The 22,012-nt window shown below is 36.2% G+C and overlaps 1 protein-coding gene across 4 annotated transcripts in view; it reads right to left on the reverse strand.

Annotated features, from left to right (window-relative positions):
- The window catches only part of LOC108145320 (zinc finger protein 592), a 41,209-nt gene extending 24,161 nt beyond the window's left edge, over nt 1–17,048 (reverse strand). For 2 of the 4 annotated variants that reach the window (XM_017270694.1, XM_017270693.1), the window contains exons 1-2: nt 5,307–5,874; nt 3,667–3,744 (exon numbers count right to left, since the gene is read on the reverse strand). In XM_017270694.1, the coding sequence (XP_017126183.1) occupies nt 3,667–3,688 (22 nt within the window). In that variant the 5' untranslated portion in view covers nt 3,689–3,744; nt 5,307–5,874. Of the gene's footprint in view, nt 1–3,666; nt 3,745–5,306; nt 5,875–9,609; nt 10,892–15,865 lie in introns of those variants that run through there. The other 2 variants (XM_017270692.2, XM_041708634.1) reach the window with 2 other exon arrangements.
- Nucleotides 17,049–22,012: the final 4,964 nt, after the last annotated feature.

The following is a 22,012-nucleotide window of genomic DNA, read 5'->3' on the forward strand; positions in this document are numbered from 1 at the left end:
TAGTTTTAGAGCTAAACATCCTTTAAACGGTGTTAATTATCTGATAAGAAACGATCTTAAAATGTATTTAATTTAAAGTGTAGGTTCACATCAGTGTTGTTTTTCCTTTAAAACTAATAAAAACATAATAATTAAAAACTGCGAAGTTAAGGATATAAGATACAACATGTCAATATTTAGGTCAAACCAAAGGTTTTGTTTCATGGAGAAATAAAATGTCTCACACTAATACAATAAATTATGTGCCGCCCAAAACAATGCAATGCAAGAGAGTACTGTATATTTTTTAGAAGGGGTAATCACTTTTTATTAAAAGCTAACTTATTATTAACTCATTCTGAGATTGGGTTACTTTAAAAAATAAAAACTAAACTTAAATTACGGGTAAACAGTAATTTGATTTTTTAATGCATTATGCATTCTCTCTCAATATAACATACCGTATAATAAACATTGTCGAAACACATTAAAATGTAATATCTAAAGAAAAAAATATCAAATGGGAGAGAGGAGAGAGAGGAAGAGAGGAAGAGACGTGGAGAGAGGAGAGCGCGCTTAGAAAGTCACAATGAACTTCCATACATGCATTACCCTATTTCGTTCCCCTTTTTAAGTCCTGCCTTCTTCATTCGTTTCGTTTTTATTTTCGTTCGCTTCGCCTCGCGTTCTATTCCTTCCGCCAACTCCGCTCGACCCCTAGCACCGTGCAGCAAGGGACGCAAACTCGAAGAGGGATGGACTTAGGTCCACCGGACGCTCCTTTCACTCTATCTTAGGGGTAGCAGGAGGCGGTACCCATCGCTTCTTTTCGCTTCGCTCGGCGTGTGGTCGAGGTGAGTGGAATAAAAATGGTCGAAAAAAACGTGAGGGGTGGACAAATGAGTTCGTTCGGCTGGGTGCGAGTTCGCTTGTTCGTGTGCAAGCGACTCACACAGACATGTATGTACAATATACATACATATACCCATTCATACAAACATAAATAAGGACCTACGAATGTGCTTATGTCTGCGTCTTAGCCGTTCAAGACAAAACATCCGAGGGAAGGAAGGGAAGTTCAGACGTGCAGTACGCCGGTTTCCCCAATGTGCAAAAAAGTCGTTTATTTCTGCACCATTTTTATGATATGGTTGTCCAAAAGGCGCTTCACCCTAAATTACGACTTATGGATTGGGTATATTTAACAAAATTGCAATACAAAAAATACAATCTGTACAAAAGCTACCACTCTCCTACTTATATTTATTAAACAAACAGCTAGTCCTCTTTGTATTGCATAGCTTTCCTATGGCCCCCAAAACTATGATCGGAACAACTAAGCAAAATAACATTGCATTTGTTACAGAAGCAGAACAATTGTTTGGAACAACTTTTAAAAGTTTACTTCGTTATTTATGTATATTAAATAGATCACAGTGTCTTTTAAAGATTCATCCTTATCTTAGCCTATTCCGAAAATTTGTTTTCAATTACAGCAACATGAAGATTTTTGTTTTTTTAAACTTTCTGTTATCCTGCCCGATTTAAACATTTAATTTAGTATACACCACTTTATAATATGTCTATTAAGAAAGAAGTGTGTTGACTGATAAATTTGTCTCACAACTACAAGAGTAGTTAAACTTCAGCTAACCGAAGAAAGCCTTTTTTTAAATGTATCGATTATAAAACACCGGCTCTACAGTGGGTAAAATAACAAAAAACAAAACATATTTTTTATAGAGTAATAAATAACTTTTGCAACAAATAAAGAAATTTTGTCGCAAATATAAACAACTTTTTGCTATATTCAAGTCCCATTATCGAGGCTTGCGCTTTAATTGAGGCCTTGATATTCACAAAGCGTTGTGGCTTTGCTGGACTTTTTTACTTCTCCGGTACGCACTTTCTGGATTACCAAGTACCATTTAATATCAGTTACACAAGAACACTAAATTAAATTGTGTGAAATTTTGACGAACCAATTTTATTTTAGTCCCATACATCATTTCCATCAGCTAAGAGTTCCGAGGCATAGCCAAGATAACGAAAGTCTAATGATTGACGGCATTTTTAATTACGTTGCCCATATAATCACAGTTACCTATTTTTTTTTTGCTGACAAAAATTCTTAACACACCACCGCATTATAGAAAAATAGTCCCCGGCTTGGGCCATTTTCCATGATTTTGAATATGATGTCAACTTTGAAGTCTCTGATTTCTCTGACACAATTTCTCCAATCTTAAAGTGCCTATAAAAATAAAATTTTATGTTGCACTTTTAGAAATAGACCAGAGCACTACATTTTTTGCGCCTTCGACTTCTGAAGACTGTCTTTTTTTATCCTTGTGCTATGAAACTGCAATTTCTTTACTTATTGCCGGATTCCATTGGCGCATTAAATCGCATTTGGCATAATGCGCATTTATTTACCCAGCGAACCCCATAAGGCTAAGTGCGCCCCAATCGTTTTTAGAAAAAATACCGAAAAATACCGATACTTAACGATATTTAGTTAGTGGCGCAATTTTTTTCGAATATAAAATCTATTTCGCATAAAAATGACTAAAAACAAGAGCAAGCGCAGCAAATCCTAGTGGCAATAGCACTGGCAATACTTCTGAAACTGGCAGGAAAAAACTACTGCATATAAGGGGTATCCTTGCTCTATTTTGGAAACTTTGGTGGTCTCCTTTCAAAACCCGTCAAACAACACCATCAGCTTCCCTTCCAAGTTGGCAAATGCCTTGAAAAGATTACGAATTTCCGGCTGTGCATTAAAGAGTTCCGTTAACTCACTTATACTCATGATTTTTAATAAGTTTTGTTTGGATTTGCGACAATTCAAAAGTGAACAAAACGAGATCAGCTGTTTGTGCCATTCACATGTCGTAGAAGCATTAGTTAAATGCGTCAATGGAATCAGGCTATTATTACTCAAAATGTTAAAAGAAAAGAAAAAGCATTGAGTATGAAGCAGAAATTCTTCGTAAGAATTTGCTTTTTTTTTTTGTTTGTACACTGGTATTATTTCAAACACTTTACGTAACGCGAATGGCCATTAACATAAAAAATAAAATAACCTAAAACAAATTTGCAAATTAAAGAAAATAAAATATTGCATAAATTTGAGAACGCATACATTTAATTTATAAAATCTATTGTTTTTTGTACATGTGTTAAACAATAAACTGAAAGATCAATTAATTTTAAATTATATATAACATATTTTATGTTTAGACGCCCGGCTTGCTTGCAAATAAAAGCAAATGAGGCAGAATATAGCGGGTGTCAACTTGCAATATTAGCAGTTGAAGCATTTATCGATATATTTTTGTTTGCAAAATAAGTGTGCGAATAAACTAAGTACCACTAGATTAAAAACTATACAAATATTAACGCTAAATTAAACGAAAATAAATTAACTCGAAGTAATGCAACTATAAACAACAGTTTCGTTAGAGTAAAAGGAACTGATTCTCCTCATCTACTGCGTCCGGGAAAGGCGCTTCCTGGCTCGGACAAGTTTTTCTAAATGCAGGGATGTACATATGTACATCTGCATACAGATGATTGTTATTTGTGCGTAAGGTGTTCGGGGATGTGCTGTGCTGCGCTGCAGCTGTGTACATGTGTCTTTGACGAGGAAGAGTACTATACACAACGGAACAGATGCCAACTCACTCGTTGCAGGGTTGACCAACATTCTTCAAGGGTGCGTTCACTGATCGCGGCTGCGCTGCTCGACCGGGATAGCTGAAGCTGAAAAACAATCGGAGGTGTTCGTTGTTAATTACAAATAAGTCTGGCGGGTAGTATTCGTTTCTTATTTAAAACCCATTTCACTGATTCAACGATGTGATCAATGGTAAATCAAAGAGTTGCTCAACCAGTGTTGGGGAATCGGTTTATAATTTCTAGCTAAGAATGTAACTAAATTTGCAAATGTACAATGTACTGGTCATAGCTCGAAATAGACTGAAATCGTAGTGTTTTTCATCATTATACACAAGCAAAGTGCAACTTAAAAATATCTTCAATGACTTCTATTCAAACGACTATTTCTTCCTTTTCATGATTGGCACTTTCAGAAATGTGTGCCATTGTCGGCAACATATTACATATTACATCATGGCATTACATATAATTTGTTTCCAATTTCTTACTACATTATCTAGGCTCAAATATATGTTACCTTCCCCAATACTGGTTAGCGCTCCAAAATTATGAAATGCATTTTTTTGTAAGAGACTCATCATTATAAGCTGTGCTTATTTCTCAAAATAGCTGTAAGTGTGTGTGTAAAAAGATCTTTACAAACTTAATTTTAAAAAGACTTAATATACTTATATTTAAACTACTATTTGTTCTTTTTTATGATTTGTACTTTTATTCAAGTTTAAACCATTAATTGGTCTTTCCCAATTTTTAAAGCAACAGGAAGGGAAGCAAACGTCGGCAAGCCTAAGTTCATATACCCTTGCAGCTTTTGCAAAAATTAAATATTCTTCAAAACATTTAAAATTTGATTTCTTTGTGTATATGTTTAAAACATTGACGCTATGATGCTTTTCAGGTCAAATATTCGATCGTTCCTATGGCAGCTTTATGAACGTTTTCCGAATTGAATAAAATTAAGAGCGTAATTCTGAACTATTAAATTATTACTAAGTCAAAAAAAAAAATTAAAATTAAAATATAGAGTTACATTTTTTAATAATTTTTTTTAATATTTTGATGGTTTCTATGGGAGCTATTTAAAAAGTCTGATTTTGGTGAAATTTAAATTTAATCTTGAAGAACTAAAAAAAATGTAATAACTGCAAAGTTATATTTTTTTCTTTTATTTTTCCGATTGTTCCTTTAGGAGCTATATTCTATAGCCGTCCGACCCGGCTCGTTCCGACTTATATACTACCTGCCATAGAAAGACAACTTTTCTAAAAGTTTCATGAAGATAGTTTTAAAACGGACGGACTGACGGACATGGCTAGATCGACTCTCATAGTGGTGCTGATCAAGAACATATATACTTTATAGGGTCGGAGATGTCTGCTCCACTGATTGAATTTTGAATTTTTATAAAAATATGTACAACCATCACAATATGCCCAACCTAACAACAATAAGTGGGACCTATCCTAACATAGTGTGCATAAATAACGAAATTTACTCAAAAGTCCACGGTAAATTTCATAATAGTTCATTTGTTAAAAATTCTTTAACGCCCCTGACTGCAATAATAATAGCACTTTCACTATTTTAACAATCGTTTCTAATTAAACCATTAATTTTGAAAGTTGTGAATGAAAAATAAAAATTACATCGTGCTCCTTTTCACAGTCAAGTGTCATTGTATTTACGCTAACGATCTAGATAGGCGATCGTTAATCGAAACAAATCGGAACGAATACAACACAGTTCAGTTCCCTTGCGGTGTGTGTTTTTAAATTTTATTTCTTATTCCGGCGATTTGTTTTCTTGTCCATATTTCCGAATCAAAGTTTTGCGAACTGTGAGGCACTTGTATGTCATATTAGGCGGCTTTTTGTATCGGTTAGATGCACGGGCGACACAATGCTATCAACTGCATCAGCACTGAAGGACGCCCCTTCATATTAAATTTGTGGATCGGAAAGACTGTCGTGTTAGAGAAATTCTAGCGACGAGGAGGCATTTCAACCGCGACTGCCTCAGTGGATACAGGTTAGTGGTGGTGCTTCAAAATTACTTGGCTTCGCGACCACGAAAATAGCTGGCGCACGGACAAACTGATTTTAGTTTTGTTGGCTTGTTTAGCTACGCGAAGCAGACCGGAGCACACAACCTTACGGTCTGATGTCCTTTGAACTTCTGCCGGCTCGGCGAAGTATCATCAGCAAACGGGACACTGCGTGAGTGCCGGGGGTTCTTCTTAAACTATCCTGTTTTGCGGCGTCGTCGTCGTCGACTTCGTCTCTGTCGCTGCCGCAGTTGAGCTTCTAATTCGGCGTCTCTTTCTCTATGAGCTATTATTGTTTTCTTGAAGAAATAAGCACGGACGCAGTTGTAAAAAACGACTGAAAGAAAAAGCTTCCGAAAGAACGGCATCTTGCGCTCTCGTTTCTCTTTTCCTAATGCACAGAGTGAGTGTTGGGGTGGGGGGTGAAAAGAAAACAAGTCCAGGGAAAACAAAAATTATGGCAGCGGCAGAGTTTAAGTCTGGACTAGGAACAGTGAACTGCCTTTTACGTCTGCATGTATGTGTGTGTTGTGAAACTGAACCTGAACTTGCATCCCCTTTTCGGTCCCTCGTAACTTACTGTAGAACTGTAGATGTGAGCCGAGGTGAAGACTCTCGCACACCAACAGACAAACGTGCGCCCGCTCGTCGGAGGAACAGTACGCGAGCCAGAACTCGACAATGGGGGTTACTTCAAGAAAAAGCATAGCTAAAAACTAAGCAAAGAATAAGACTGCTCTTTGTCCTTCTCTCTCGTTCCCTCACACCCAGCCACTCGGGCAGTCGCTCTCCCTCTCCCTCGCTCTCACTCCCTGCCCACTGACAACTTATCGCCTCATGCTCTTCTTTCCCCTAACGTTACTAATGAAACATACCTACACCCCTTCACTTTCCATTACCCCTCTCTGATTTCCAAACCCCTTTCCTTTCCCGTTCCAGGCGCGATTTTGAGGCGCAGAGAGCCTCAAATGATGTCAAAAGAGAAGGGCTGTCGCTGTCGCTAAAGCTGTTAAAGCGCCAAGAAACCTGGCGCAGGACTAAGGCAGCTTGCCCCGCTCCAAAGGCGACCAAGTGCTAAACAGACACTTGAGAGTTTAGCGCACTAGTGGACGCAGCTTACCCCTTTGAACTGGAAAGAAAGGGAGCTTTCGAAATTTCCCTCACGTAAGGGAGGTTGTTTTAACGTACTCTTAAAATAAGAGTGCACAGATTTAAGGGATAGGAATGGTGGGTCCTTGGGTCAAATGCAAATTCCCTGAAAAATAAAAGCCATAGAAAGAGAGCACAAATTGGGCACGCTCTCTTAAAAAAAATATCAGTGGTCAGAAAGGAGTTCACTTTGAAACTTTTGTGTAAAATGAAAAGACCAAAACATTCAAGGTCGTTAACGATGTAAAAAGACTATTTTTTCTGGCCTGAAAAGTGCACGTACTGAAACATTCGGGCCAATCTTCTATTTTAACAAGTATTTAAATCAAACAAAATACCTCTTAGCGAGGAAATGACCGAACCTTCAACATAAAAAATATCTAATATTTTGTGACGAAAAATGAATAAGCATTCGACTTAATAAATACACTTTTTAAATGTTCCCAGTCGGACCGCTTCTTCCAGGTTTTTGCCCACTCAAGCAATTTTATCTCAGCGTGCCGAATGTTTTACAAGCAGCTTAATGATATCGTTGTACGATTTAAATAATATTAGAACCGTAGTTCTGAACAATTAAACATTGATTTGTTTTGAAATATTTCGAATCAATTAAAAATAAAAGGAACGTTTTATTATTTCATATATTTTCCCGATTGTTTCCATGGGAGCTGTATCATATATCCAGCTCGATCCAGCTCGTTTTAACTACTAATAATAGCTTTAAAACCAGTGCTGGGGTGTATCTTGATACTATTATCTAGGTACGTACCTAGGTACATTTTTTTAGAACGTCGGACTACCTTTTACCTTACCTAGGTTTTTTTTATTTTTATCTATCTTAAAACGTTTATATGTTAGGTATTTAGGTACTGATATATTATTTTATTTTATTTGTTTTCAAATTAGCTTCGTAAAGAACAAATTGACCTCAAATTTAAAAAAAAATCTGTTTTTTTTTTTTAAATTTTTTGTACCTTTCACCTTACTTAGATACTTGAAAATTTTTGTACCCTTTAGCTTAGGTACTTATTTCTCAATTACCTAGATCCAAAAAACTAGTATTTTTCCTAACACTGTTAAAAACTAATAGGCTAGTTAGTTAACCAGAAACGAGGGGACAAACAGACGGATATGGCTAGATCGACATTCCTAGTGATGCTGAAAGGGTCGGGAATTTAATTCTAATTGATATTATAATACCAATTGTAAGGCGATAAAAAAATAACGAGAAAGTTATCTGGCTCCCAATTGGACATTTAATTTTTCATAACTTCGATTTTTTTTAAACATTTGCTTACATCTTGATCACTTTTTTAAAAAGTATCTGATTTCATATTAGTTATGCTTAAATTAGGAAGAGTTTTAAATTTAATTTTTAAAAAATAATTAATATTTTACAAATATTCAGTAAAAATGTTTCTTCTTTTAACCTGAAACCAATTTTTTATAACATTTTCCTTACCAAATTTATGGTGCATAGGACAAAATTTTGCCAGGGCCAAACACTCTAATTTCAGCAAATTTTTAAAAATTTGCCAAAAAGTAAAAAAAAAATAATTTATTTTTAATCACATAAATGTCTGTAGCTTTACCAGATTAAGGCTTAACTATTTTAGCGATTTACTGCCCAACACATGAAAAATTATTTCAGAATTTTAAAAAAAGTCCCTAAAATTTGTTGAAACTGACAGACACGGAAAAATTTTTATTTTGAGAAATACCCTAGAGGCAGCTTAAACTAATCGGTTACTAAGATCAAGAGGATAAACCAACTCACACTTGTATAATAAGATTATTTGTGAACGTGCAATAGTGTGTATAGGAAAATAAATAAGTTCTTGGCGAGCAGGCTATTTCAGTCAGTCCGCCCCTCCGTTCTTGGCAAAACTTTGTATGTATTGGATCTAATGAAATTATAAGTTTTTGCAATTATCGAATATTACTTATCGAAAGCTTGTAGTTTTTTCTTAAATATGGAAACATATTTTTCCTACCTTTAAAAAAAATTTCTAAAATAGGGAAAATATTTTCTGTGTTTAAAACAAAATTTTTTTTTAGAAAATGTAATTTTTTTTTCTAAGCTGCCTTTTTATATTTTTCTATATTTATAGGTAGGAGACATTTCCGACCCTATTTTCTATTTTGTAATAGACTTTTTGACCTATTATTAATTTGGCAGTTCAGAATTACGCTTTTAATTTTATTAAAATCGGACAACGATATCATATAGCTGCCATAGGAAAGATTTTGAATAATAATTTTAATGTTTTCAAGAATATTTAGTATAAGTATAGTATGAATCCAAAGGTCCTCGGCTCAAATCCAGGCTGAGCCATGTTGGCCCGAAAAAGAAGTAAGTTTGTTTTCCCCCTCCTTTCATAACATTATAATTTATCGTATTTCCTTCCCTTTCATTCCAATTTCGGGGAGAGCAGGGTTAAGGGGCACATAAAAAATAAGTATAATATATCTAAATTAAAAGATATAAAAATAGGTACCAGCCCGCTGCTCTCCCAGGGTTGAGGGTATTTTTTAGAAACTCTTTTTTTTAAAAACCTTCTTTCTGTAATATAGACAAAATCGACCATAGATCCAAGTCGTAGGCGGTTTTCTTAAATTAAGAGCGAGCTTCTATGCTTTAGAACAAACGTTTTTTGAGTGTATCTACACTTCTCGAACAACCTGTATTGGCTTAAAGCGGTTGTGTGTTGTCGGGGTTCCCCAAACTCTTTTCAGAGCACAGAAATCGATAATACCTGAATTTCATTGGCCATCTTGTCGTTGTTGTATTTTATGTCGGGCGTCGTGCTGCCGCCGGATGGCGATGAGGAGTGCTGTGGCGACTGTTGGCCTTGCGACAAGGTCTTGTCGATCATTGTGGGTCGGCCTCCTGTCCCTGTTCCTGCTTCTGCTGCTCCAGTTCCCGCTCCTGCTCCTGCTCCTGCTCCTGCTCCTGCTCCCGTGCCCGGAGACATTGGCTTGGCGTGTAGCGTCTGAAGGCCTCTTCCCGCCATCGCCAGTGGCTGGGTCCGCGGATGGGACTGCGCCTCGTCGGCGCCGAGGCCAATGGTCAGCGACCGACCCTGTCCCTCGGCGTCGCCCGCGTCCGTCTTTCTCGCCGGCGCCTCGCCCACGTCGTAGAAGTCCGCTCCCCCGCCCCCGCCGTACGAGGGCTGGCTCTGCGTCTGCGACTGCGCCTGCGCCAGCGGCTGGTGGCACTCGTCCAGCGGCTGGTGGGCCGGCGTGGCGTCCATCTCCTGCTTGGGCTTTATCCCGCACAGGGCGTTCAGGGATCCGTGGCCGTGGGCGTGGGCGTGGGCGTGGCCGTAGCCGCGGAGCGTGCCCTGCGCCTGGTCCCCCATGGACGAGAGGTTGGTCTGCAGGGCCGTGGACTTGAGGTGGGCGGCCGCTGCGGCTGCTGCAGCCGCGTTGAACAGCAGGTGGTGGCTGCTCAGCTGCGGCGACTGCGAGCTGCGGAAGGAGTCGCCCCCGTACGACTGCTGCTCCGATTGCTGATGCAGTCCGGATCCGGATCCGGACCCGGACTCGACCTTGCTGCTCTGGGGCGGATGAGGGCTGGAGACGCCGATGGAGCCGCCGATGGAGCCGCCAATGGAGCCGCCAATGGAGCCGCCAATGGAGCCGCCGCTGTTCGTCGGGACTGAGCTTCCTGAGCCTCCCGAATGGACATCGGCCATGAGCTCGTGCTCCTGCGGAAGGGAGTGGTGCAGGGTGTGGTGGGCAGCACCTTGCTGCTGGTTCGGTGGCGAGTTGTACTGGTGAAGCGCCGTTTGCAGGCCGAAAGGGGCTCGCGCCTGCTGCCAGAAGTCTGCGGCGTCCATCTTAAACATTCGAAGCCAGTTGTCCGGGAGATGGCCAATATCTGTTGCCCAGCGCGCTGGGACTGGCCGATCGGTGCGGTCGGTGCGATCGTTCCGATCGTTCCGGTCGATAAGACCTTTGCCTTCAAATCTGGGCTGCCAACTGCGAATGGTTTGGGCCTGGCCAAAGTACCTTAATTTCATATCATGTCACTGCCTGCAAGACAAAGAGTAACGCACAAGAGACTTTAAAACAATTAGCAAGTGCAGAGGGGAAATCGAGGCCATAATGTTAATGAGTGTTATTTCAAGATAAACACCCAGATACTCGCATATAGATTTATTTTTATAGCGAACTATAAAATACATACACTGTACATTTTGATAATTAAGTTCAACGAAGTTGGATTTCGAGCAATTTTAAGCCACCCCATCATAATTGAATACAAAAATAAACAACAATACTAAAATATGTTCTAAATTGATTAACAGAAATAAATAAAATATTTGGAAAAAACGACAATGTCATGTTTGCAAGCTCTGGTCCGGCTCGTCTATAATAATTATGTATATATATATTATATATATTAAAATTATCGGTTTAAAGTACTTTTCAACGAACTCAAACCCATTTACTTTACTATCAACAATTAAAAACCTACGATACAAATACTTTTATGGTCATTTTTATTTTTTGGAAGTAAACCTGCTCCCTTATTTAAGAATTTCAGAAACAACTTCTTTCCTGTAGCCAGACATTTTTTTTGTATTTAAAAAATTTGTTTATTTGTTTAATCGTTAAAATGTTTAATCAGTGTAAACCAATTATTTTAATACCTTTGCCGAATTTACCAACACAATTTTCTCCCAAAAAGGTGCATTCTCTTTTCAATAACCTCTCCAAATGTTCTTCAAATAAAATCATATTTTCGGTATTTTCTTATCGGAACAATTTGCGGTGTTGGAAAAGATTTAGTTTTCTGTATCTTGGTGAGGTAAAAAGTATTTGCGAAAATGAGTACATAGGTAAAATACAAAATACACAATTATTAAGGTACAAAAACGGTAAGAATAAACACATCTTTTTTACACTTTTTTAAATTAATCATTATGAGGCTAAAAGGTACTTTATGAAGTTGCAATTGAATTGTATTATTTTTTATACGCTCTGGCAATTAAGTGTGGTTGTAGAAATGTTGCAAGGAACGTCATTATATCTTGCATATGCAGTGAATTGATTTTATTTGTTTTTAGAATATCTGCTGAATAACATACAAAATTCAATTTGTGGTAATTTTAAAACCAAAAATAAATAAAAATACTAACACAGCTTATTTAAAAGATAAATAACAATATTTACCTCGGTAAGGTAAAAGGTCGCCTTATCTTTTTTTTATTTGGGTAAAGAATAATGTACCAAAAATTTATACTTAGTATATACAAGTATATAGGTACACCCCAACACTATCATTTGTTCATTGCTACTTGAATTTGAAAAAGGCGCTAAAAGTACGAAATCCATTTTAGTGATTTATGGACTTCTATATGGCTGACAATCTTTCAAGTGGGCCACCTAAAACTCGAAGGTCTGATTTTCATGAAATTCTTAGACTTTTTGGGTTCACAACGAAAACAAAATAAATACATTGGTCGGTTATGAGAAATTCGAGGTTTAACAGAAGTTACAGGGGTTAAAAAATCCATTTTGGTCTTTTTTTAACAACCTCTGATTTGTAGCAGATATTTTGATGATTTCTTCAGCAATAAGTGCTTAAACATATCTCCCGTTGTTTAAAGTCTTAATACCTAAAAACTTAAAGTGAATTCTTATTCGATGTTTTTTAAGTGAAATGGAAACATAAGAAAGGGTATTAAGACAAAAATAATTGTTTGATAATCAAGGGTCAAAACGGTTTTCTCCGGTTTTTCAATATCCAAGTAGCATGAGGACGCCTCCTAGTAATGATATTGGTGTATAAATTAATACCGACATCTAACAAAAAAAATAATATTCTTAAAAACATTCAAATTTTGATTTATATGCATATATGTTTAAAAACATTGAAGCTATGACTTTCACCTCAATTGCTCTATGGTTCCTATGGCAACTACATGTTCTTTTTCCGAATTGAAAAATAATAAAAGCGTTATTCTGTGTTATTAAACCATTACCATATTCAAAAAAAAAGAAAAATTTAAAAATGTTAGTGCATCATAAACATTACTTAATTACATTACAAAGAATATGTTTTCCAAAGAATTTTTTTGTGTATTTTATTATTTTTTACGTAACATTGTAAAACAATGTTGTTTCAAAATTAAACATTTCTCGGACCAAAAACGATGAAGCTAACATTTGCGTTTTGCCTGGTAAGCAGAAACTGTATCCATAAAGCGCCCTGCTCCGTGCATACGAGCACTTTTGTACCTGATGACGATAACAGTGCTTTTCAGTACCCAATTTCAATTTTGTTTTAGAAAGAGTCGGTTTTTTATTCTATTGTGAGTTATGAGTATTTAAAAAACTCCGAAGCTAATTACTTTTGCTTCTGTTTGTAATCTTTAAATTTGTTCATTTAAAAAAAATGCTTATATTTCTACTTTGGCTGTTATAGCCTAAGAACTTTTCGGAATTCGTTCTGAGAAAGCTTTAAAATTGATTGATCTAAAAAGTTGTTTAAAAGTTATGACTTAATATTAGAAAAAATATTTGTTTGGCTTCATTTTTGAGCAAAAAATATTTGTCAGTGGGAAAAACTTCGTTTTATTACTAAAATATAAGTTTAAGTTTGAGACTAATCGGTTTACCCGTGTCGAGTGATGTTGGTCACCGACTTTAAAAACCCCATTTTGAGAAAAAAAACGTTTAAAGTTTGTAGTTTTAAGCAATCTGAAACACCTGTTAAAATTTGTTTGAAACTTTGAAAATATTCACCGGAACAATATGAAATTTTGTGTGTGTATTATAGACAAAGAAATCCGGCACCTAGGGTATAGCCTCTATATGCAAACTACGAACGGTCGTAAAATATGTAAAAAAGTTTTTATCATGTTATTTATTAAATATTTGGTATTCAAGTACTATTCTAGTTTGGTAAATCGTTAGTTTTTGGTGAAAAAAAAAGTGAAGCATGTCGGAAATGACTGAAGATGATAAAGGTTACATATTGACCTTGCGATCGGAAAATATAAGCCTCCGCGATATTTGGCGCTCATGTTGGCTTTTCAAATATTTTGAAACTTACTTTAAAACTAAACAAAACTTAATGTAAACAGGAAAGAAAGCAAACTTCGGCAAGCCGAAGTTCATATACCCTTCAAGCTTTTGCAAAATTAAATTAAATAAATAATTGATTAAATATTAAATTAAATTAGGCTTTTAATTTTATATAATCGAAAAACGATATCATTTAGCTGTCATAGGAACTATCGAATAATGGAGCTGCAAATCATCATAGCTTCAATGCTTTTAAACAAATACGTAAGTTAATTATAATTTAAATGTTTTCAAAAATATTTTATTTTTGCAATAGCTGCAAGGGTATATGTTTGTTTTCTTTCCTGTTTACATTAAGTCGAATAATTGTTACTCAATTTCGATTTTGCAACATTTTCCTCGTATGTAACAAAGAAAAGGCGACTGGGAATTTTCCACACAGTCGCCTTTGGAGATGAACTTGCAAACAGACGTATTAATGCTGAGTAAATTGTTTTCCACTTTACAATTATCCAAACTATAGCAGGGTGTTGCAGGGGTCTAGCAAGGGTCTAAAATATATAAAGAAATTGATGAAAAGAAAGAAAATAGTATTGTTTGATTCAGCGGGGAAACTTAATTGAGCGCGCAACCGAAAACAGTTAAAAAGGCCATTTTAACAGCTTTGTGATGGATAGGAAAACCAGCGGTTTTTCTTCAGGTCTAAGGATTTATGTGACCCTCTACAGTTTATAGGACCCCGAAAGGTCTATTCAATGGGCCGTTGAAGGTCAGAGTCAACATGATCTAAAACTATTTCTTAAGCTTTTTTATATTTCTCATTTATATAGTTATTATGACCGCAAGACTCAACAAAAGTGTGCGGTCCTTTTTTGTTAATGTGTAGCCCAAGCCCGCAGTTAAGATTTTTAAAAACTTTTTAAAAATAAATAAAGGCACTTATCTTTGCAAATCCAAGATTACCGAACGAAATCTGCAACTATTGATTGCTCAGAATTAACATACATAGCACAATTTTTCAACTTGATAGTGGTCGAAATAACTTTCTGGCTTTTTAATCACTAGCATTATTCCATATAATTAAGACAAATCTTAAATGTTAATTAGAATTATTAATCAGGAAAGCATAAAATGGCAAATAAAATAATAAAATAAATTAGTAACGACAAATTGGTAAACAATTGTCGCAAACGAAACGCTACGAAAATAGTATGTTTATATACAGAACGAACTAAAAATTTGAATTATCGTTTACAATACTTAATACTTGAGTATCAATAATCGAATTTTTGGGGATTCAGTGCGTTTCTCGCCCGCTTTACCTCTTTGCGAGGTTGTTTTGATAGTAAAACAAAATAATGGATATCTGGATGCACGGCCTCGATTACGGTTACGGTTACGGCCGAGACTTTGGAGTTGCTCCCAGTAAACAACTACAGATAACCTGGCGGCGCGCGAGTCATAGAAAAACTAATTTGGACGCCGCGTCGGCCAAGTATAAATATGACTGTTGCTGGGGGTTCAGACACGTCTCGTTTAGAAATAGAACTTGTACACAAAAGTGGAGTCGGCTTCAAGTCGAGCCATCGCCTTCGCCATCGCCATCGCCTTCGCCATCGCCTTCGCCTTCGCCTTCGCCTTCTCCGTCGTCATCGTCGTCGTTGGCGGCGCAAAGGCAGCCATCAAAGTAAGCCAAACGTCTTCGTTTCAGGACGCGGCGTTGAAACCTTCGGCAAATGTCTTCGTCGCATCTTCGTGTTCGCCGAAAGCAACACCAACACCAACACCTACACCAACACCAACACCAACACCAGCATCCTTGTTAACCGGGAGCAGTCTCCACGGATATCGATGCTCTCTTTACCTTGCTCTTAGTTGGCAATCGGACAACATCGGGACAATGGTCAGCCGTAGTTCATTGTGCTATACAGTATGTGCAGTGGAAGTCAGGGTATGATCGCATTCAGAAATTACCTTGAAAACAAGCGTTGATCCTCAGTTGTGGTTGCGGTACGATTCCGTTCGATAGCGTTCCTCGAGCAGCTTGTGGTTTTCCTTACTATTTACTTTTTACATGTGACGTTTCTTACGGTCAATAGGTTACGGTTATGGGTTTGATATAAATTATTTTTGATGTGTTATTGAAAGTCATTTAAACATAAGGCCGGAATAAGGCACACGTTACGGTGTCGCGATATATTTGTTACGAAAAGTCATTAATCGCCTGTTTTCGGTGTAACTCCAAAAATTACAGTACTCCCTCTCCATGCCGTCATGGAGCCAGATAGGATTTTCTTCTCTTATAAGCTTTTAATTTTTGTAAATTTTAAATCACAATTTGTTACCCGATATCTTTACTTATTTTCGCGCCCAAAAAGTATCACCTAACTATCGGATTTGTATTCTTCGCAAATACAAATAGTTGTCTCAAATAGTTTCTCACTTTATACTACAATTTAAGGTATATAAAAATATAATTTTATGTAATAAAGTTTAAGAGGGTTTTTAGCCTGGGTCACCAAAAGTTGGTTACCGTTACCAATACGTTTTTATCAACTGACTTAAGTAGATATCTTATTTTAAAAATCTCTCATTTGTTTTACTGAAATGGGATACTATAGTGACTTAAGTGGATTAGTTGGTAGCGTTATACAATTACGATATATATCATTTTACGTACTGTTGTCTAGATTTTATCGTGTTACAGTTAATACTTTTTGAAAATTGCTCTTATTATAAGAAAGTATATCGCGATTTTCTTCTGAAGTGTGTTATTAAATATGGGCATGAATATAGCCTCTTGTGTGTCAAATGCTAGCTGTAGGGTATGTGGTATTCCAAACTATCTGTTCCGGTGTCAGTGTGTCTTGAGTAAGCATTCAGGGAATGTATTTTGTAGCTGTGGTTATGGTTCCTCTTTGATAACTTGGGAAATCTCGGTAAAGTCCGAAAGCACAAACTCTTTACTCTCTTTTAGGTATAGAATGTTAGCTAGCCTTACAATGTAAGCGACTATTTTATTATATATGTACACAAGTAATTAAATTATTTTTTAGTCCGTAGCCTAGGTCGGATTTGGTTCAAATCCTTACGCAATCCTTACTCAAACCTACAGAAATCTATTAAAAGTTACGAATTTTTTTCTGCATAAAATGGTTTATAGTTTGCATTGAAGTTCCTTTTGTATTTCAATAAATTTATAAATTTTCTTCGTAATTAATTTACGTGGTTTTGTACTTTTGATTTCAATTTTGCAACATTTTTGTTTGTTGTAAATTATTTTTTCGTTTCATTTGTCTAACATAGAAATTTGAGATGGTTTTTAACGGGTTTTTTCTCGTTGGTCGGCTTTTATGTTGGGTTACATTAATTTAGTTGTTATAATTTGTTATAATTTTTGTAGGCTCGTGATGAAGTTAAAGTTTGATGTTGATATTGATATTCCGATTCGGTAATGTGAGTACATAAATCAGAGAATTAATTGCATCTGTTCTATTGCTTTTTAAACTGAAAGATGGTTGGGTTGTTGAGTTAAGTCGGATGATTTATCGCTTTTTCTGTTGTTATTAAAACGTTTTTGGTCTATTGTTTTTGTTGAAATTATGATGATCTGAAATTAAATTTAAAGCAAAATGTGTCAGACTTCAATCTGATGCAGTAAAACACAAATGAAAGTCCCAAGTTGAGCCAGGTCCCTTTGCACTTGGGCTAAGCAATTCATTTGTGCTTTTCTCCTTTATCGAACAACATTGTTTTTTTTCTTTTTCGTTTAATTTTTAGCACAGTCCGCAGTTATTTGAAATCTTTTTTATGCACATTTGATAAAATAAAAATGCTCCGCGAGGTCAGGACGATCCGCAGTCGGCTGTTCTACTCCATGGAATATTGCGTTTGTGAATGCCGCATCCAAAATAATTGAGAATAAAAATCATCGCCTCGGAAGTACGTTGTTCGGTGAGCTGGTCAAGGGACGGGTGACTGCCGAAGGGGGGGAATGACTGGGAGTCGGCGGTGTGCTTATTATAATATAAAAATTGTGTGTGTTAAACAAAAAGTGACAGCAGCGGCAGCGACACCAGCAACGAAAGCGGCGGATGTGGATGTGCATGTGGATGTGGATGTGGATGTGGATTCAGGTCCTTGCACTCGGACAGGCCAGCGCCGGCGCTCTTGGCAACTGCAGTTGCATTGCCAGTTGTTTTTGCACTTGCAGTTGCAGTTCCGACCACACTGAAAGAAATTGGAATCTTCTCCAGGCGTCCCATTTTATTAACACAGTGATGACATTCCTAGTCCTTTTTCTGACCAAAAAAACCATTATCGCGATCGTATTCTGATCATAAATGTTAAGAGAGACATCGGATAACACCAAGCGACGTTTTTTTCGAGTGATATTCTGATAGAATTTTGTGACCAAATGCATTTAAGAAATATTATTTTTTGTATTCATCATGTTGGCCTTCTCTTAGCTTTGCCAATTTATATAAATAATTTCATATATTTGAATTGACAACAAGGTACATATGTATGTACAAACATGTTCCACAAAATCACTAACTTGAAAATTAGTGTAGGTAGATGTGATTCTTTAAATATTAAACTTGATAAATAATGTACATATGTAGAGAGTGGACACTTTTAAACATAAACAAATATTGCATATGTGTATTTTATGATCAATTGATTTAGCCAAGCTCATCCGTAGAGCCCACAATTTAATGGTAGAAAATTATGGTAATACATTCAGACATACATACATATGTATGTACATATTTACGATCGAGTTTCTCCGAGTGCATTTAACTGCATGCTGCCGATGCCCACAGTCCATTCGTTCCCCGCGAACGTGAGAGTGTGTGTGAACCAAATATGTCTGGCCCATGCCGCGTTTCAGATGCGTTTTCGTTGCATCATCCCTTGCGCCACCGCCACCCCCGCCAACTGATTACTCTCACACAGACAGGCGGAGGGTCAGCCAGTGCTGTTCTGGTCATCGCTGCACTTTCCGCAGTAACATCCCTTATGGCGGCGGTGCAGCCGTGATGACCACTGCAACCACCCAGTGAACCCCGTCCTCGTCTCTCCTGCCCGCTGCAGCCACAGCAGAGCCGGGTGGTCCTGGTCGGTGGTATGCAAATTTGTGCATGATTTAATGTCTACTTCAAGGCCTCTCTGGCACCTCCTGTCCCTGCTCATGTCCTGCTGTCTCCCTCCTTCCTTCTGGTTGCCACCGTCTCGCACTCTTTTACCGACTGTTTCTGTCTAGCTTGTGTTTGTGCGCTGCACTTTCCATGTGTCTGCGTGTGGGTCTGTGTGGGTCTGTGTGGGTCTGTGTGTGTGTGTGTGTTTGTGTGTGTGCATGCAATCTCGATGCATTTCTGGTCGTCGTCACGGTGTAGCTGTATGTATTTAAATGTTTATATGAAATCCTTATGTACAACGGTATACATGTATGTAGCTCCACTATCAAACCCTAACTGAATTGGATTTATAACGGTAGATATTTAGTAAATACGCAAGCATATATGCTGCCATGTACAGACATACATACTTAGGCGGAATTAGCTGCCATCGCTGCTGTTCAATCGATTTTAGTCTCTTCCCAGTCCAAGGCATATCGACCTCTATCGATTTTCTTCAATATTATACATACATTCATACATTCATACATATTTTGACGGCAAACCGTAGCGAAGCTCTTCTGTTCTACAAGGTCCCACAAACAGGAAAAAACGCGAGCTTCGATCATTTCGATTAGCTTGACAATATTGAGCTCCAATTTGACTAGTTCTAAAAACTCATGTTTCAAGAGACGGACTTCTAATATACATACTAGGACTAAAGTCTACATACGACCCCTTTTTTGGAGTTAAGCCAGCTCTATAGCGTTTACAGTAAAAGTAATGATTTGGTCTTGTTTTAAATTTAATTATATACAAAATCAAAAATATCGTATTTATTCAACAATTAATTCCGAAATTAACAACAACTCATAGACTTAAGTCACTGTCACTACCATGAACTGTTTTCTTAATAACTTATTATTGTTTTATTTGATCACAGTAAAAAAAAAATCACAAATTTATGTAAGTTTAACCGCCGAATTGTAAATCTGCTATGATGGTTCGATTGGAAAGAGTGCTATACCGATCGCTTATTTAAGAAGATTAAAAAGACTATAAAAATTATCAAATTTTTAGTAAAAAAAAAACGGTGAAAGCAAAAATATATAATTTAGAAAATTGTCGATGTTAAGAATGGTAGCGAAAAAAGGTTCCGGTTTTTGGGATTTTTCATCTTGCTAAAAATTCGCTTCATATTCGATGCTGCTTTCAAAATTTATTAAAACAAGAAAAGAAGCAAACATCGGCCATCCGAAATATATGTACCTATTAAAATAATTAGCCTTTCTTTATTATTACTTCATTAATTAATTATCATTATTATTTTAGCTAGATTATTCGATCGTTTCTATGGCAAACGATACTGTTTAAATTTTATCAAAATTGGACGACTATAACATAAAGCCCCCTGGGAACAATAAAAATATAAAAAAAAAAATTTAGAAAAAAAACCTTTTTATTTTGTAATTTTTTTTACAAAATTCTGTTTGACTTAGTAATAATTTGATAGTTCAGAATTACGCTAAAATCGAAAAACGATATCATATAACTGATATAGGAACTATCAAATAATTGAGCTGCAAATCATCACATTTTTAAACATTGCGATAGCTGCAAGGGTATATGGACTTCGGCTTGCCGAAGTTTGCTTCCTTTCTTGTTTTAGTTTAAATTTTGTCAAAAAAAACTTGTCGAACGACAACCAATTTGGTTGGATACGATGCTCCGTTGAAAAGTTTTTCAAAAAATATTTGCTTTGGTAAATCTCAAAAAAAAAAATGTATGGACTTGATTTATAAATCTGGTATAATTTTTTTTTTTTGTGTTGGGCAGGTCGTTACAAACATTATGTTATACGACTTTAGCTTATTAAGCGAAAAATCGGCTAGAAATAGGTAAACTTTGCTAGCACATGTTTTCAAACTCGTAAAGCTACAGACAAGTGCTATGTCGTTAAAATAGATTTTCAAACTTGGTCTACAACAGTTTTAGAATTATTTTACATTTTAATTTGTATTTACACTTTTTTGCAAACTAATTAAAAACGGCTCTAAAGATTTTTTTACTTTTTAAGTGTATAACCCGTGAGATTTCCTAACTTTTGAGATATATAAGCAACAAAAACGGCAACTTTTCTCAATTCAAAGCAGTTAACGCTGCATGGTCAAGAATTTACTTCTCAAAAATTTTATAAAAAAAAACGTTTCAAGTTAAAGAAAGAAATATTTTCACTAAATATTTGAAAAATATAATTTACTTTTTAAAGATTACATTGAAAAGAATTCTTAATTTAAGCAAACTTATATGAAATCAGACACTTTGCAAACAAGTGTTATTGTTCTATTGGGATCCAGACAACTTTCTCGTTATTTTTTATATCTTTGCAAATGATATTATGATTTCAGTCAGTAGGAGACATTCCCGACCACTATAACGTAAATATATTCTTCATCAGCATCTCTTGTTAGTTAAGCTTTAAAATCTTCCAAAACGTAGTTAGTTAGTTAAATAAACATTCCACTAAGTGTTCTCATTCAGCACGCTGAGATAGAAAACGCCAGTGCAGGCCAAATACCTGGCTGAAGCGGTCAGAATGGAAACATCACGCTGCTCATAGCATAGTTGGTCCTAATGCAACAGTTTTGAAATTAAAACAATAAGTTTTTTTTAAATTAAATAGCCCTTGAGATTCCTTAACTTTTAATATATGTATATTACAGATGGCCTTTAAAAGTAGTTTTCGAAAGTTATTAAGCAACAAAAACTGCGTCTTTTCTCAGTTCAGAGCAGCTATATTAATTAAATAAAATGGTATTAATATAAACAATTCAAAAGTGTAATTATTTATTTGCTAATTTTTCGTCCCAAATTTTGATATCAGAAATTTTTTATGTTGAAGAGAGGTTTACGTTCATAAACGCATTTCGTAAGTAAAATGTTTTTGTTGGGCATATATACATATTTTACTAAATTTAGGATCTTCAAATTTCCCTACGTC

This window comes from Drosophila elegans, unplaced genomic scaffold (genome assembly GCF_018152505.1).
Source record: "Drosophila elegans isolate 14027-0461.03 unplaced genomic scaffold, ASM1815250v1 contig_349, whole genome shotgun sequence".
Classification (NCBI taxonomy): Eukaryota; Metazoa; Arthropoda; class Insecta; order Diptera; family Drosophilidae; genus Drosophila; species Drosophila elegans.